This window comes from Eublepharis macularius, chromosome 9 (genome assembly GCF_028583425.1).
Source record: "Eublepharis macularius isolate TG4126 chromosome 9, MPM_Emac_v1.0, whole genome shotgun sequence".
NCBI lineage: Eukaryota > Metazoa > Chordata > Lepidosauria > Squamata > Eublepharidae > Eublepharis > Eublepharis macularius.
This window is the reverse complement of record NC_072798.1, coordinates 25,102,325-25,119,342: the sequence shown is the minus strand read 5'-3', so window position 1 is coordinate 25,119,342 and position 17,018 is coordinate 25,102,325. Positions and strand designations below refer to the sequence as shown.

General features: G+C 41.7%; 1 protein-coding gene across 1 annotated transcript in view; it reads left to right on the top strand.

Annotated features, from left to right (window-relative positions):
* The window catches only part of SLC13A4 (solute carrier family 13 member 4), a 44,243-nt gene extending 32,570 nt beyond the window's left edge, over positions 1-11,673 (top strand). The window contains exons 14-20 of the mRNA XM_054988629.1: positions 3,726-3,827; positions 5,373-5,474; positions 7,078-7,193; positions 8,378-8,505; positions 9,406-9,567; positions 10,657-10,794; positions 11,419-11,673. Coding sequence (XP_054844604.1) covers positions 3,726-3,827; positions 5,373-5,474; positions 7,078-7,193; positions 8,378-8,505; positions 9,406-9,567; positions 10,657-10,794; positions 11,419-11,556 — 886 coding nt within the window. The 3' untranslated portion in view covers positions 11,557-11,673. The remainder of the gene's footprint in view (positions 1-3,725; positions 3,828-5,372; positions 5,475-7,077; positions 7,194-8,377; positions 8,506-9,405; positions 9,568-10,656; positions 10,795-11,418) is intronic.
* Positions 11,674-17,018: the final 5,345 nt, after the last annotated feature.

The window sequence follows — 17,018 nt, the reverse complement described above, 5'->3', positions numbered from 1 at the left end:
TCCTCATGTCCTTGGAAAGCCTTTTCTACAGCAGAGGGGGAGTCCCAGGGAAAGCACAAGCCGGAGCGGCAGTAATTCTTACTAAATTAATTGAGGGAACTACCTACTTTGATCACCACCTTCCAAGTGTGTGAAGATGACTTCACAAATATAGTTTTGTATGTTGTGAGAATCTTCATTGCTGGTATTCCAGGTTCATTTGGGGTTTTTTCCACAACGATTGTGTGGCATTTATATGATATACACCTTTATATTTGCATATATAGGATGGGGCATTGGCTCAGTGGTGGAGCATCTGCTCTGCATGTAGAAGGTCCCAGTTTAATCCCCATCATCTTCCATTAAAGGATCGGGTAGAATGTGGTAAGAAAGACCTTGCCCGGAAAACCTGGAAAGTCACTCACAACTCATCATAGTAGAAACACTGAGCTGGATATAGCAGTGGTCTGACTTAGTACCTCTGCACATCCCTCTCTGTGGTGACTGAATGTTGATCCTGGCCTCACCCCCCCCTTTCCACATAATCACTGGCTCACGAGCACGGAGTCAGAGGCGTAGTCTGTGCATATACTCCCTCCCATGATCAGAGATGCTGCTTTCTGAAGGCTGCCAATCACATGGAGGCAGCGTATGTGTGGATGCTGCCTCTGTGCATAGGTACTGTGCTCATGAGCCATTGGTTATAATGTGGCAGTTGGGCAGGACCAGCGCATTCGTGCCCAGTCCCTCTCTCCACATGGTCAATCAATCACAGAGGAGTTGTGTGCAGAGAGCTACTATAACGCAGCTTCAGCTGTTCACCATTAACATTCCAGTTACAGGCAGTCGACACAAAACTAACATTCAAGATTGCGGAAATATAATTTGGCATGAGAAAAGAGAAAATAGCATGAAAATAATGACCTATAGATTTGATTTGCACACAGGAAAAGCAAAATCGAAATGGAGCGTTCACGTCAAAACAGAGGGGCCAAAAACTAGGTAGTATTGTTAGTTAAGACAAAGACTTTTCTAACATGTGTGACTGAAATGATGGATTCCACAAGTCTCTACAAAGTAAAATGTGTGCATGCAGAGCCATACTTCGGATTTGGGCCGCACAGGAAGAAGAGGGGATTTAAACCTTGAAGGCCTCTGCAGTCAAAAACAGGTCTCCCAGTCTGTTAGATTGCTTTAAGGGGGAGGGCAGTCAAAGCACCTTTGGACACCATGTGAATGTGAAGGCCTGCATTTTTTTGGGTTCCACCCACTAGGATTGCCATTCCTTGGCAGGGCCCCAAATTGGGCCCATTTGGGGCCAAAATCAGCCCACTGTAAAGTGCAGGAGGGCCCGTCGCACCACCCCAGCAGCTAATGTGGAGAGCAACTCGGCCGTAAAGAATTCCATAAGGGGTGGTGGTGAATTGGTCATTGTCTCAAACAAACTGACATGAGAAGAATGCTGCAGTGTTCTTTGGCACAATTGCAAGTAACACAAGGGCAAAGAAAGACGAAGGAAGTTGGAGGAAAGCAGCAGCTTCAGTTAAATTGGGATGTCCAGTCTGTTTGATACCACAAAGATGATCTCCTTGATCTCAAGGGATGCTCCTGATTTGCATATATATGTAGATGAGATTTCAACCCATTCAACCGTATAATGTGCTTGTTATTGCCTTTCGTAAATAGAAGCATAAAATTTACTTGCTGGCGTGGAAAAGGCAGAAGCTGTTTGGTTGTGACATTTACCCTTCAGTTACAGTGAAGTGGAGTTTTCAATTACTCACAGCTCACTTGCTCATGCCTGTAAATAGTCTAGGTCAGATCGGGCAGCCTCTGATAACCTTCTTGTCGAACAGCACAGCACAATAATTCGGTGCACAAAGACCTTCGCAGTGGCATCAGCTGATGGACCTCAAGACTATAACCTCAGTCTTTGACTATTGTTGGATGTGTTTATTTGAAGATTTAATTGGGAAACAGTGTAGTGATGTGGCTAGATGGCCAGCCTGGGAAGGTACTGCTCCAAACTTCTTAACAGCCAGATCCCTGAGCAAATCACTCCATTTGAAGCACACGTGCACAGCATAGCTGTGATGGAGGATTTCATTACTTTATTTCTAATCTCATCTACCAACTGCCAAGTGGCCTTAGGCAATCCCTTTTTCTTTCAGCCTCCATATGTAATACGAGAATAACAACACTGGCCTACCTTATAGGGCCATTGCAAGATGTAAGGGGCTATTCTTGTGCAAGCCCCGTTCATTTCTGAGGGATTTGTCCAGCTGATGTTCCTAATGGATTGCATGCTGGAGGGACGATTATAGCCCTTGAATAAAATCTGCTCTTGGGAAGTAAATGGCTAAGGTTCCCAACCTTCAGATGGGGTATGGAGTTGTCCTGGGATTATGGCTGATCTCCAGACTATAGATCCCTCTGGAGAAAATGGCAGCTTTAGAGGGTGAGCTCCCTCCCCTCTTCAAACTCTGCCCCCAGGCTCCACCTCTGAATATCCAGGAATCACTACAGGATCAGAGTAGAAAATGGTAGCCACAGAAAGATTTCTGTCTTTACAAGAATATTACATTCTGGATACCATTGATAGCTTATTATTCAAAGTATCAAATAATAGGCTGAATCTTAACTACTCTATTCAGCTAAGTGGCGTGCTCTCCTGTGGCAAAAAGAGACTTCCTCCTGCAAACCCCGCCCCCCCCCCGCCTCCTCCTCCAATCGAGGCTTCACACTTAGCTAACTAATCTGGCAGATATTTATTGGCTATATTTGTCTCCACTTCTCCTCTACATACATGCAAGGCAACTTTTAATCATTTGAAGTATAATTTATAATAAATAATGACATTTATGGCCTGCATTCAGACTGATAATCACACATCAATAAAATCAGTAAAGCCACATTTATAAAAGCAACAATAAAATAATAGTAATCAGCACTAAAAACAAGCAAACTACATTAACAGGCAGTAGTCTAAAAAACCAACAAAGGCATAATAAACCTCGTGTAATACAACCACATGCCTATTTATACAAGGCAGAACCAAAGCTCCATAAACATAATAAACAGTCACATAGTACAATCAATAAAAATCAACAAAAATATTCAAAATTTGTTCAGTTGATAATCTTTATCAGCCTGTTTACATAGGATGTAGCATCCAACAGTTGTAGAGCTGCAAAACTACTAACCTAATTTCATGTTTGTATTAAAAATGTGTAGAGTTTGTGGGGGGGGAGTGCTTTTGGCACATTTTGACCGTGTTCAGCCCTTTCGTTTCCCCTTGATAATGCTGTTCCTTGTTCCATTTTTTTCTGTGTTTCTTTTGACTTTGCTGCCCTTGGATTCACTTGTCCTCTCTGATGCTTTACTAAACTTGATGGGCTGTTGCGAGCCACTCATTTTGTTTGCTGACACCTGTGATATCTTATGATGCACAGCACCATAAGTAACCACGTTGGTCTCTGCAGCCAGTCACGTACAATGTCTGTGAGGGCAAATGAAGGTGAGGGCAGTGAAAGCAAAGGTGGGAGAGGCACCAAGGTGTACTGTCCACCACAGACACAGAAAGATGCTCAGAACGACACAAATGTCACAAATGTTTAGTGAGTATGTTGTCAAGAATTCACTGTGTCCAATGTGTGAATTTCAAGGCAAATCCTGAAATCAGAAAACAAGGATCCTCATACTATCTTCTAATTGCCTTCTGTCGCCATGTTCCAAATTATCTTCAGTTTCAAAGAGACGTGTTCCGTGAGCAAGAAGAAGAAGACCAAGCGAGAGGAGATGTCAGAGAAGAGAATCCAGGAAGAATATGAGAAACTGGGAAGTATCAGGTAAAGCAAATTTATAGACTGTGTATGTGACTATGGACTAGGAAGCCAAGTGGAGATCAGGGTCAAAAAGGGTCAAAAAGTGGACATTAGGGTCAAAAAGATTCTGAAGGGGCTGACTTGCAACCTTGGACTAGAAATCTCACATATAGCCCTTCTGAGGATACGTAGGCAAGCTGAAGAAAGTGTTTTATGCAAAAGATGCCCAATTCTTTTGTCTGTACTTACTTAAACTTCACAAGAAGGAGACCTATTCCATTTTGTTTACTTTCAGTAGGCCTCGTTAAATTATGTAGTTACAGAAAATATTAGCATATATTAAAGCTTTGAGCTTTAATTCAAATCTCATGTTGTCTGTCCCTCCCAGCTTTCTCTCCCCTCCACCAAGCCCATGGTTCTCTTCTGGTTCACTACACCAGTTTGGTGTAGTGGTTAGGAGTGTGGGACTCTAATCTGGGGAACGAGGTTTGATTCCTCAGTCCTCCACTTGAAGCCAGCTGGGTGACCTTGGGTCAGTCACAGCTCTTTTAGAGCTCTCTCAGCCTCACCCACCTCACAGGGTGTTTTGTTGTGTGGGGATAATGATGATATACTTTGTAAACCACTCTGAGTGGGTGTTAAGTCATCCTGAAGGGCAGTATATAAATCGAATGTTGTTATTATTCTATTCAAATCTGCCCACCCTCATATACATTCCTCACATAATAAGCTTGTTGCAGTTGTCAGATGATGTCCCATAACAACCAGACACTTGCCACCTTGACTATCAGCAGAGAACGAACAGTCAAGATATCAGTGGCTTCTGGGTGTTACCAGGGACAGTGAAAATGACTCAGAAGTCAATGGCTCAGTTCAGACACAACATCAACGCATGGTTAACTTTAACTGTGGCTGGTTCATGAAGTCATGAAGCCTTACAGATAATTTCTCAAATCCTGGTTTGCCTCAAGAAGTGCTGGTTTCATTTTCTTGTTCTCAACAGCAAATCAGGATTAAGCCAGGATATCTGTATTCAAACATCATGCAGATTCATAATTGCAGTTAATAAATCAACTTCAGATCCAGACTAATCAGCCACAGTTAGTGGAATGGCTTGTATTCATAAAATGACACTAACCATAATGAGTTTAATTAAATCATGGTTTTGCAGTGTCTGAACTGAGCTTTTATGTTCTTCGCAAAACAAGAACTGGTGCTGGTGGAAAGTGCTGCCAAGTCATAGTTGACTTAGGGCAACTCCTTGCAGTTTTGAAGGCAAGAGATGAACAGAAGTAGTTTTGCCGTTGCCTCTGCATAGCGACCCTAAACTTCCTTGATGGCCTCCAACTCAAGTACTAACCAGGGCTGACCCTGCTTAGCTTCTGAGATCAACAAGAGCAGGCTGGCCTTGGATATTGAGATCCATCAAATCCAAATGTCATAGTTAATATAAAATACTGTCAGGACAGCATGTATCCATCACAGAATGAATTAGCAGAATCCATAGATACCGTCCTCTTGTACTGAATACTTTCCTGTTTTTCTCATTTAAAAAAAAAATATTTCCAGCTATCCTGAGATGGTGACTGCATTCTTCTTCATCCTGATGACCTTGCTCTGGTTTACTAGGGAGCCAGGGTTTGTTCCGGGCTGGTCATCTTTGTTTGAAAAGTAAGTTCCTACCTTGTGGCATGTGAGTGGATTTGCTTGGACTAGGACTTCTGGCAATAAATTTCCAGCAGGGAATGAGAGTGAGAATCAGATGAGGAGGACCTGTATAACTGGCCACACCTGTGTGGTGCTAGACCCTGAAGACCGTAGCAGCACTGTGGGATTTCCTGTCTTTGTTGCCTTCCTATGCTGAGGGCATCCTTGGTCGATCTCAGAGTCTGTAACAGGACAGATATAAGGGCTGTCATGGTAGAGTATCTCCAATTAAAAAGAATCTCAGGTAGCTCAGCTGGGAAGACATCTCTTCCTGAATCCTTGGAGAATTTCTTTGAGTCAGAGGAGACAATACTGAGTTTATTGCATTAGTAGTCTGGCTCAGTTGAAGTCAGCTTCATATGTTCACATTGTTAAGCAGTGGCCATCTAAGTATGCTGGACTGAGGCTGCTTCTGGAAATAATAAAACTGTCAGCTTACAAAGGTGGTAGAAGTTTTACTGAGAAAGGTATGAGATTTCAACCCACTCAATCATATAATGCGCTTGTTATGTAAAGTTCTTTGAGCGTTTCATCTAGAACACTTTTCCTATGAATGCCGAGTAGTTGTATTGTATTATCATCTGGCTTCCCTGTAACACTATCATCTGGCTTCCCTGGGAGCCAGTTTGGTGTAGTGGTTAAGAGCGCAGAACTCTAATCTGGAGAATCGGGTTCGATTCCCCACTCCTCCACTTGAAGCCAGCTGGGTGACCTTGGGTCACAGCTTCTAAGAGCTCCCTCAGCCCCACCCACCTCACAGGGTGTTCTGTTGTGGGGATAATAATGGCATACTTTGTAAACTGTTCTGAGTGGGCATTACCTTGTCCTGAAGGGCGATATATAAATCGAATGTTATTATTATTAACACAGGAAAAACATTCTTTCAAGAATCTGGAGGTCTCTGGGAGTGAATTCTCTGCTCCTTTACATAACTATAACAACAGAGCAGTCCTTTTTCATTAGGACCAAATTGTTGCAAAATTTTCTGTTTCCCAGAACATAAAACTAGATGTTCAGCACCTGAAAGAGGAGTGGGGATACATTTTAGGACAAGATGGAAAAGCTCAGTGTCTGCTGCTCATGGTCTTCTTGCAATAGTTATCAGGAAGTATTGCAGACTTAATCCTATTAGATGGAGCTGTGCTCACAGCAGATTTCAAGATCTAGTGGAGGTAACTGGGACAGAGAAGGAAAAAAATAATTTTGTAAATATAAAAGCCAGTCATTAAACATGAACTGGAACATATGGGTCCCTAGGAAAGCATAACACAGAAGGAAAATGATTGCCTTTGTACTGAGTAGCACAGTGGTTAAGTGGTTTGGCTGTGAATCAGCGCTCTGCTGGTTCGAATCCCACTACTGTCATGAGCTCAGTAGGTGGCCTTGGCTAAACCTCTGCTCTCAGCCCAAACTCCCTAGCTGTATTGTGGGGATAATAACACTGACTTTGTTTACTGCTCTGAGTGGGGCACTAATCTGTCTAGAAGAGCGGTATATAGGCACAGTTATTATTATTATTACCTGTTATTTCTTTCTCTTATAAAACAATTCCATGTCTCTTCCCTAGAAAAGGCTACCGGACTGATGCCACAGTCTCTGTCTTCCTTGGCTTTCTCCTCTTCTTGATTCCTGCAAAGAAACCTTGCTTTGGGAAGAAAGGGACAGGTATGAGGAATTCAACAGGTAATAATGACTCTTTATGCATCTCTCTTCCTTAAGAGAGTCTTCAGCCTATCCAGCGTCTCATGATGAGTTCACACCTGCAAATGGCCAGTATTAGTTGCAATGTAGTGAGCTATTTCCCATATTGGTTCCCATTTGCGGCATTTGCTTAAGGTGAGTAAAAAGCAATAATCTGTCATCATAGAGCATTTGGTGTAGCTCCAGCAATTCAGAATAGCAGGTACTCAAGTTTATCTTGTGAACTCACAATGTAGCAAGCAATAATTGTGTGCTGTGTGCTGAAACAGTGAGAGAAAAAATGCCCGACTGTAACTTTCCAGGGACTTTCATCATCAGATTCTGTGAACCATGCAATTTCAGGCCTACCTATGCTAACTAAATAAAATGAAACCAATGAAAAGCACAGAGGCATTATGTAGCCTACATCAGTGTTCTCTGCCTTTTTGATATGGCGACCCACAAGTCCATATTTACTTGGTGTGGTGACCCACTTAAAAAACCAAAGCGTGGCCAAACCAGTGAAATGCAAAAGCCTGGGACCCACTTTCACAGGCTTTACAGCCACTTTGGGGTCAGGAAGGACCCACAGGTTGGGAAACACAGATATACATGAGTGACATTAAATTCAATGATCCAGAGGAGTTAGCAATGTTAGTCTGTAGTAGCAAAAATTGAAGAGAGTCCAGTAGCACCTTTAAGACTAACCAACTTTACTGTAGCGTAAGCTTTCGAGAATCACAGTTCTCTTCGTCAGATGCGTGCATCTGTGATTCTTGAAAGCTTACGCTACAGTAAAGTTGGTTAGTCTTAAAGGTGCTACTGGACTCTTTTCGATTAAATTCTATGACAAATGTAGCATATGCTCCTCTTAGTGAATTGAAGCCAGAGCAGTGGCAGTTTTTTCCCCCTTCCGTGTTGGCATTTTGTAGAGTGCAGAAACAAGTTTTATCCCAGCTCTAATATGCACTTCCATTTAAATTTTGATACTACTGGAAGATTTGGATAAGAATTTAATTTGGCACGATGGTCTAAGCTGTTTTGTTCCTGTTTAAGAATAGTATACGTTTCTCTGTGAAAATTCTTGGATACGTGATTCCCACCAGCCTAAGTTCATCATACACGGTATGCCAAGAGATGTGGGAAGAAGTTTATCTTTCCACCTGTATTTTATTTTGACACAAAAGATGTTGCAAATTCTGAAGATGATAACTCAACAGAGCCGATTATCACCTGGAAGGACTTCCAGAAAACCATGCCCTGGGAGATTGTAGTGCTTGTTGGAGGAGGATACGCATTAGCAGCGGGATGCAAGGTAATATAGCTGCTTCCTGGTAAGTGGAGACTCTCTATGATGAAACTGAATGTACTTCTCTTCCTACTAGCAGTGCCTTGCTCCATAAAGGAACACTGATTGAACTCAGAGCCAAATTACAAGTGATGCCTGACACTAGTTGGACACTTTTCAGCTTCCCTCAAGTTTTGATGGGAAATGTAGGCGTCCTGGTCTTGCAGCTTGGCTCTCCGACTGCTGTCCAATGGACTTTTCAACTGTCACTTGTCCAATATTCTGCCAAGCTGCCTATATTTCCCATCAGAACTTGAGGGAAGCTGACAAGTGTCCAACCTGTGTCAGGCGTCACTTGTAGTTTGGCTCTCAGATCATTTCCTCTCCTGCCCTCTGCTGCCACCTAAGCTATTCAGCTGCAAGCACATTTCCTCTTTCCTTTCCTCTTTCTGGTCTCCAAATGTCACAGCAACTGCTGATTGAAATTATGCAACCTGATCAAAGTCAGAAACCTAATGTTTTGTCACATAAGCTTTGGGCAGTGACCAAGTTGGGGAGAACAGGAAAGTCAATTAACAACAACAACAACAACAACAACATTTGATTTATATACTACCCTTCAGGACAACTTAATGTCACACTCAGGGCTGTTTACAAAGTGTGTTATTATTATCCTCACGGCAATCACCCTGTGAGGTGGGTGGTGCTGAGAGAGCTCTGAGAGAGCTGTGACTGACCCAAGGTCACCCAGCTGGCTTCAAGTGGAGGAGTGGGGAACCAAACCTGGTTCTCCAGATTAGAGTCCTGCTGTTCTTACCCACTACACCAAACTGGCTCTCTTACCAGTATAGAAGGATCCAGGTTCTGTAGAGCCCACAGCATTGTTTCGTGTCAGTTTTTATTTGAAACCAATGTCTTTGCTTCCAGACATCTGGCCTTTCTGCATGGATCGGACGGCAAATGTTGTCCCTAAGTAGCCTTCCCTTTTGGGCCGTCTCTCTGCTAGCCTGCATCCTGGTGTCCATAGTGACAGAGTTTGTTAGTAACCCAGCAACCATAACTATCTTCTTGCCTATTTTATGCAGTATGGTGAGTACACATTTTGGACTTACATGAATTTGGTAGAAAATATAACTATATTTAAATATAACGTGGTATATATGGGAGTTTTTAAGAAGCCACTGCACTCCTAATTTTATGATGATGACAGGTCAATCCTACATTTGGCCATGCATGCTCGTAGAAAGCATAGGATTAGCCTCAGAGCTTCCAGTACTGTTAGATCCTTTACTCTGTACTTTGACGCTGGGAGCTTTCAACTAGGATTATCAGGTCCCCCTTACTGTCCTGGAGGAAGGCTGGAGACCTGGTGGCCTCTGCATGCTTCACTCGTGCATACCCGGCCCCATGCCCGTGGGATGATGTCACTTCTGGTTACATCACTTCCAGGTGATATCATCACACGGGTGCAGGAGCGCGCACACACTTCACAATGGGCCGATTTGGGCCTCAAATGGGTCCAATTCGGCCTGCAGCAAAGCACACGTGCACTCTCGGAGTGATGCAATGACATCACTCTCAGGAGTGACGTCATTGCTCCGCCCCTGGGAGTGCGCCTGGGAGCCTTGTTCTTGCGCCCTTCTCCCCCGCAGGGGGGTGGAGGGGTGAAGGCGGGGGATTCCCCACGGGGGAATGGGATCCCTATTTTCCCCACCAGGGGAATGGGATCCCTATTTTCAACTGATCCTTTGCGCTCTAACCTAAAGCCCTTGCCTGGTTCAGTGAAGCCATGGAAATGCTGGGAGCTTTAGCATGGGGACAGAACTGAGCTGTGTGTCTTTGAACAATCCTTGCTGCTTCCAACAGAAAATGCTGCTAACAGAAAGTGAGGGGGAGATTTTTGCCAACTCCCCCCATCTATTACAAACCTCTGAATCCCCCTTCACGGTGTTTTGATTAAAGCTTCTACAGCCTTCCTGCCACTCCACCTCCCCTGAGAAAAATGAGAGATTTTCAGGTGACTTTTGTTATTATACTGTTGGTAGAAGCGATAGCAGTTTGTGGAGGAGAGTTAAATGCTGTAGTTTCCTCCAAGGAGTTTTGGGAAGTGCAATTTTGTTAGGGTCTTTTTTCCCTATCACCTATACACAAACAATTTCCTTCTCTCTTTTCCCTCAGTCAGAAACCCTGCAAATCAACCCTCTGTACACCCTGATCCCAGTTGCAATGTGTATCTCTTTTGCGGTGATGCTACCAGTGGGCAATCCCCCAAATGCCATTGTCTTCAATTATGGGCATTGCCAGATCAAGGACATGGTAAGTACTACCTATGATGCAACTGGAATCCAGCTCAATGCAGAAAGAATGGAGTGTTCCACTTCAATGCAGCAGTAACAATGAGAGTTTCACAATGTGACTGTCTGCTGTAGGTTTGAAACATTTTCCCCTCCCCTTCAAGTTTGAAAGTGGATAGTGTTTTGTAATTGTGTGGTCAGAAGTCAAAACCCCTGTGAAATACCAGGAGTGTGGAAATATATTAACTGGAGAATGTATCCCATGCATACTTGCATAACAATAACTTCCATTTAAACTAGCAGGATTTAGTTCTAAACAAACGTAACTAGGATTTGACTGTAACCCTTGTATAACACTAACAGCCATTAAACCAGTGGGATTTACTGCCAAGCAAGCATGAGCAGTATTTGACTGTATCACATGCTTACTTACGTAAGAGTAATGACCATTAAAAGAGCAAGAACCCTTTGGCTATTGCACTTCAGTAGGTACCAAAAGACCCACAACTCTGGCCAAACCAACGAAGCATTCCCTGGGACCTGGAAAATATGTGCATCTGTGTCTCAAATACACAGCCTATTTCCCCAATTTAAGAACCTTTGTTTTGATCCTAATTAATATGTTGTGTTTTCTTTCTCATCATAGGTCAAAGCTGGCTTTGGTGTCAATCTGATTGGTCTAGTGGTTGTTATGGTGGCAATAAATACTTGGGGAATTAGCCTCTTTCAACTGAATACGTTTCCAGACTGGGCAATAGTCAGCAACGTCACTGGCCCATCATAGTCAACTGTGACACTTGCTCAACCACCAGCAAACTAGAGCGACATATGTTTATTTAAATTGCACATACCTAAAGAAAGGAAGAAACTTGAGTGTACATAGTTCCAATAACCCAAACTAACCAAGCAGAAACTCTACTGGAGATTCTCCCAAAGATCATACCTTCCCTTCACCATCTAGTGCTCAAGTAAAAACTTTATTAAACTTCATTAGCTCTCAAAACTATAATGGAATGAACTTAACTATAACGGAATGAACTTGCTTTTTGGCTTCACCAGCTCTCATCTTTCATTTCAAAAGAAAGCCTACTTTTGCTCTGCAGTCTTTCTGTGTTACTTATTGGCATATATGTACTATCAGCTACACTAGTCCAGATCTCAGATTTCATGTAGCTAAAAATGGGCTACCATCCTACATTTATCAAGTTGGTTCTAACGGATATGTTTATATGTATTTGTACATTTTTTTTAAAAAAGTAGAAAATTGTATATGGTTTACTAGTTACTCTATTTACTAATTACTCTGTGGTATTGAAATAGCGTGGTTCTTTTTATAAGCTCCTCCAGATAGTTGTTTTCTTTCCTCCTGGTCTGGCACTAAGTTATGCATCTGGGAGCTTTGGGGAAAGGTAGATATCTTTCATTCCTCCAGTCAGTCGCCTAATGAGTGCAGAAAGGTCCCTGTGCAGACTTCATGGTTCCTGCCACTCACCATTGGTACTATGGACCAGCAAGACTAGTAGGGACTGAATTACTCCATCAGTTAAAAATACTGGAACGATAAATTAGCTGTTTCTCATCTTCCAAGTGAGCTGTCTGGTACTAGAGAATGGTTTTGGAGACAAAGTTTGAGCTGCATGGTATTAACACAGATATTTATAGACTACAGTACTTGGTTGAGGGAAGTTGGTCTCTTCCAAGATTTCAATGAAAAGTAGAAGGGATTTGGTTGAAGAGAACCAGCAGTGTCCTTAAGTGTATCTTCTCAACAGTCTTGTTCCAGTAGAACAGTTCCTTAGTTTTCCAGGTGGAAAGCTACTGATCAGGTTTCATTATGCCTGTCGTTTTCAAACCTATCCTACAATCTTTCCATTCGTTGCATTTTTGAAGCCTTTTTGCAATTTGTTTAAGATTCTAATATATTTAAGATTCCAGTAAAATGGTACTTTGGCTACAGCAGAAAGCTTCTGGTCAGGTGGAAAGCTGCTGCACACACATCTAAACCTCACATTAGAGGAGGCTTGAGTTCATGCTAGTCCACACAGAAGCCCGGGACTATTACCACTTTCAATCTGCACAGATAGCTTCCTGAGTCACACTATGGAAGGAATGGCCTCAAAAATATACCTGATTTCCTCTGGACACTTTCTGCAGATACAGCAGGAAGAAGGTGCTGGATACACCCTAACAGGAAAAGGACATTTCAAAAAAAGAAAGTATGAGAGATGGGCCTAGGTTAGCACCATTTAGAAAGGGTAAATACTGCTCATTGATAGAGCATCTGCATAAGGGTTCCAGGTTCAATCCCTGAGAAAAAGTGTTTTAAAGGTAGGACACATGAAGGACCTCTGCCTGAGACCCTGGAGAGCTGTTGCCAGTCTGAATAGATAATACTGACCTTGATGGACTGATGATCGTACTCAGTATAAGGCAGCTTCGTGTGTCATGACTGCATGATGGCAGTTCATGAACCACTGCTTCCAATTTCAGAGCTACTGCCATAAGAGAATTTGCAGCTCATTCTGAGGCATCTCTTCATACAAAAGAGTGTCTCTGTTCAAATGCTGGCCAAGGCTAGGTTTATGCACAAGCTATAAGGTTGCCAATTCTGAGTCGGGAAATTCCTTGAGATTTGAAGATGGAGCCTGTGGAGCAACCTCAGTGGACACCATAAAGTCCACCTTTCAAAGCAGCCATTTCCCCCACCCTCAAGGGAACTGATCTCTGTCGTCTGGAGATCAGTTGTAATTCCAGGAGATCGCCGAAACCTACCTGGCAGCCGTAACAAAATAAGTAAGCCACAGTTTAGGTCTCATAAGGAGCCTCGAAGAATAAAAATAAAGAAAATGAATAAATTATCATTTGGGGCAATACTGTAGGGCCTGTTAAACTTGGCGGAGTTTAGGGCATCAGCATGGCTTAAACTAGCCCTGAACCTGGCCACACTTAGCTTCTGGATCGACAAATTTTCCTTTAGAACATGTGTGCTGTTTTAATAAGTGAGCGAGATGTAAAGAAAAAGATGGACTAGAACCCCACATTAATCCACATAATTGTACTATATTTTTTTTGCTTTTCCACTAGATCATTCATTTAACCAAATACTCTTTTGTTGCTAGTGAAAATGTTTTTACTGTAGAAATTGCTTGCTAATAAAAAAATTATTCAACTTGTTGATATTATTGTGATCTGCAAAAATTGAGCAGAGATGGAAAGCTTTACTTTCAGTGTTTTAAAACAGCAACCTTCTGGCGGCAACCTGGGCAGGGGTCATTTGTGATGTATGAATACACTCTTTATCATTTTCTTATCTTCTCATGCTGCCATTCTGAACGTTTTTGTTTTGCCATTTTTATTGCTTTTTTTTTTAAGAAATTTTTATTGGGTGAGTAAAGATTAATATTACAGATTTTCAATTGAAACCCTCATTTCCATATTCTCCCACCCTTCCCCCCCTTAATCTAAGACTTCCAATAGTTTTCCAACCCACTGTCTAAACCTACTACTTATATCTCCTTTTCTATTCTTAACTGTCTTAATACGCTACTGAGATAGATAATATATATTGAATTAAGCAAAACCTAACATCAAACTATCAATTACATTATATTTCTAACTTATCTCCCCTCTTCTTTTGTAAATATCAGTATCTCTTCCTTTCTGTAAGCTTAATAGTTATCTAACAACCATAATTCTCCCTTTACGTCCCACTTCTTTTCCAAATACTGTTTTAACTTCCCCCCGTCATTAAAAAATTCTTCTGGATTCTGTTCTCTCAACTTTCTTGTCATTTTGTCCATTTCTGCCATGTACAGCAATTTTTGTATCCAATTTTCAATAGATGGTACTTCTTGCGTCTTCCATTTCTGAGCATATAAAATTCTTGCCGCTGTTGTCATATAGAATAATAAAGTTCTTTGTTGCCTGGGAATCTCTTCTAATTTCAAATTTAACAACAGTAGTTCTGGGTTCTTATTTATTGGGATATGTAAAATTTCAGTCATAGCTTCTGTAATATCACCTCAGAACTGCTTTGCTACCTCACAGGTCCACCACATATGATATAATGAACCTTCATGGTTTTTACATTTCCAACACTTGTCTGACATTTTGTTGTTCCCATATGCTATTTTCTTCGGCGTTAGGTACCATCTATATATTTTGCCATTTTTATTGCTGATGCTCCTAAGTAATGTGCTTGATTTTCTACTGTTTTTGTGCCATTTTCATTCTTCTCCATATGCTACATTTTCTTCCCTCTCTTCCTTCCGCTATGGAGCTCAGACCGGTATACATGTTACTTCCCACCTCTATTTTATCCTTACAACAACTCTATGAGGTAGGATAGGCTGAGAAAGAGTAACTAACATAAGGTCACCCAGTCACTGAATGGGGATTGGAACTCAGATCCTCTACTTCTACCCTGGTATTCTAATAATTATATTATACATTGGAAGGACATATATTTAGGGCATCATCATGATGTGCAATGAACAGGCATACATTTTAATGATTCTGTTTCTATCAGTTTTCAGATGCTGGGGTACGTGTGTGTGTGTTTTTCCAAGTAGGGAGATGCATGGTATACACTGGAACTTGTGAACTGAAACTGTATGTTCACTTAATTTAGTAACATCTTGGGGAGGGGTTTACACTCATAATAAACTCACGCTCCTTAATATGAAAGCATTACTGGATCTCTCATCCTAGGAATGAGGGATACACAATACACTCCCACCATTAAACCATGGCTTGGTTCATCACTGTTCCTTTGGAGGCTTGCTGAGGAGAGAGAGAGAGAATGAAACCTCTTTGGCACTTCTTTCCCCTGTCACTTTTTAAAAGAAAATGATCATCTGGAGAGCTGATCAGTGACCTGCTGAAACATTTCACCCACCCAAACTCTCCTCCAAGACTTTTATTATGGTACCCTTTATGGTGGAAGGACACCATTAATATAGGCGTAGGAGGGGCGACACTGAGTATTTTGGGATAGTATCTAAAGAGATTAGCCTAGGAAGCACAAACCGTTTGTGTACATCTGGGACCCAAACCAAGGTTTGTTGTTATGCCTGAACTGTGCCAGAGTTAAGTACAAGATTTCAGGGGAGGTGACACTGGTTGTGTTGAATAGCAGCCTTTGTGCATAACACTAGCACCAATCAAAGAACAGAGCCTCCTGATCATTCCACTGTGAAACAGACATCTTATTTGTTATATTATTTCAGTGTTTACTGACTACTGTACTTTTCCTGGGATTATGCTCTCATCAAGATAATGCAGCCATCTGCAACAAATCAGTGATAGATCCAGAGATAGGTACAGGGTTATTAAGCAACAACATCCAACACCCATTTCACTTGTCTTCATGCAGAAGGGTAGGGCATTCTACAAGTGAAGTGGTACATGATCTACAGCATTGCCAGCGCAAGAACAAACCTTCACAAATTCATCCCAAACAGGGCACTTTTGCTACTTGTTCAAAACAAGCCCCCAAACACACCTGTTTTTGTTAGTATCCAAGTTTTAAAAACAAGATTTTTGCAGATATATGTGGAGAGGACTAAAAATTCCCATGAGGCAGCACAAGAACACACATGGGTTAATTTATTGGGATTTGGAGTGCTCAGAAGTCATTAATGAATACCACATGACACTCAGAGAAACCTAATTAAGAAGTCTGATCTCAAAATGTAAGTCTCCTTGGTAATTGTTTTATGGCTCTTCGCTCTGTTCTGTTTTCCTAATTTTGTCATGCTGTTTTATGGATTGTGTTAAGTTTCCTTGAAGGCCATATATATTGTAAAGGTTGGGTTTTAAAAAAAATCTTCTGAATACAGTCATTGAAAATTCATCTGCAGGAGTATTATATACAAACTATAATGAAAAAATTTCTCTGAATACTGCAATTTCTCTCACACATCCACTTTTATTAAAACTGGATGGGAGTACCAGGAAAACAGATACTTTTGTTTTAAGTATCACAAGTTGACAATCCCAAGTTTAGGCAATGCAAAAATCTATACAGACCTCCTCCATAGAGCATTCTACCTCCCACCCAATACTGTATTATCTTGGGAACCAAACTAGAAGTGTAGGAAGTTCTTATTAATTTATGCCCTTGGGCAAGCTACTACAGCAGCATTCACATGTGATGGACATACCAAAGTTTGTTCACAAGAATGAGCCAGGAAAACCTTCAGCTTGCAAGTTCCATCTCCCCTTTCTTATCTAAGTTGACTGGCA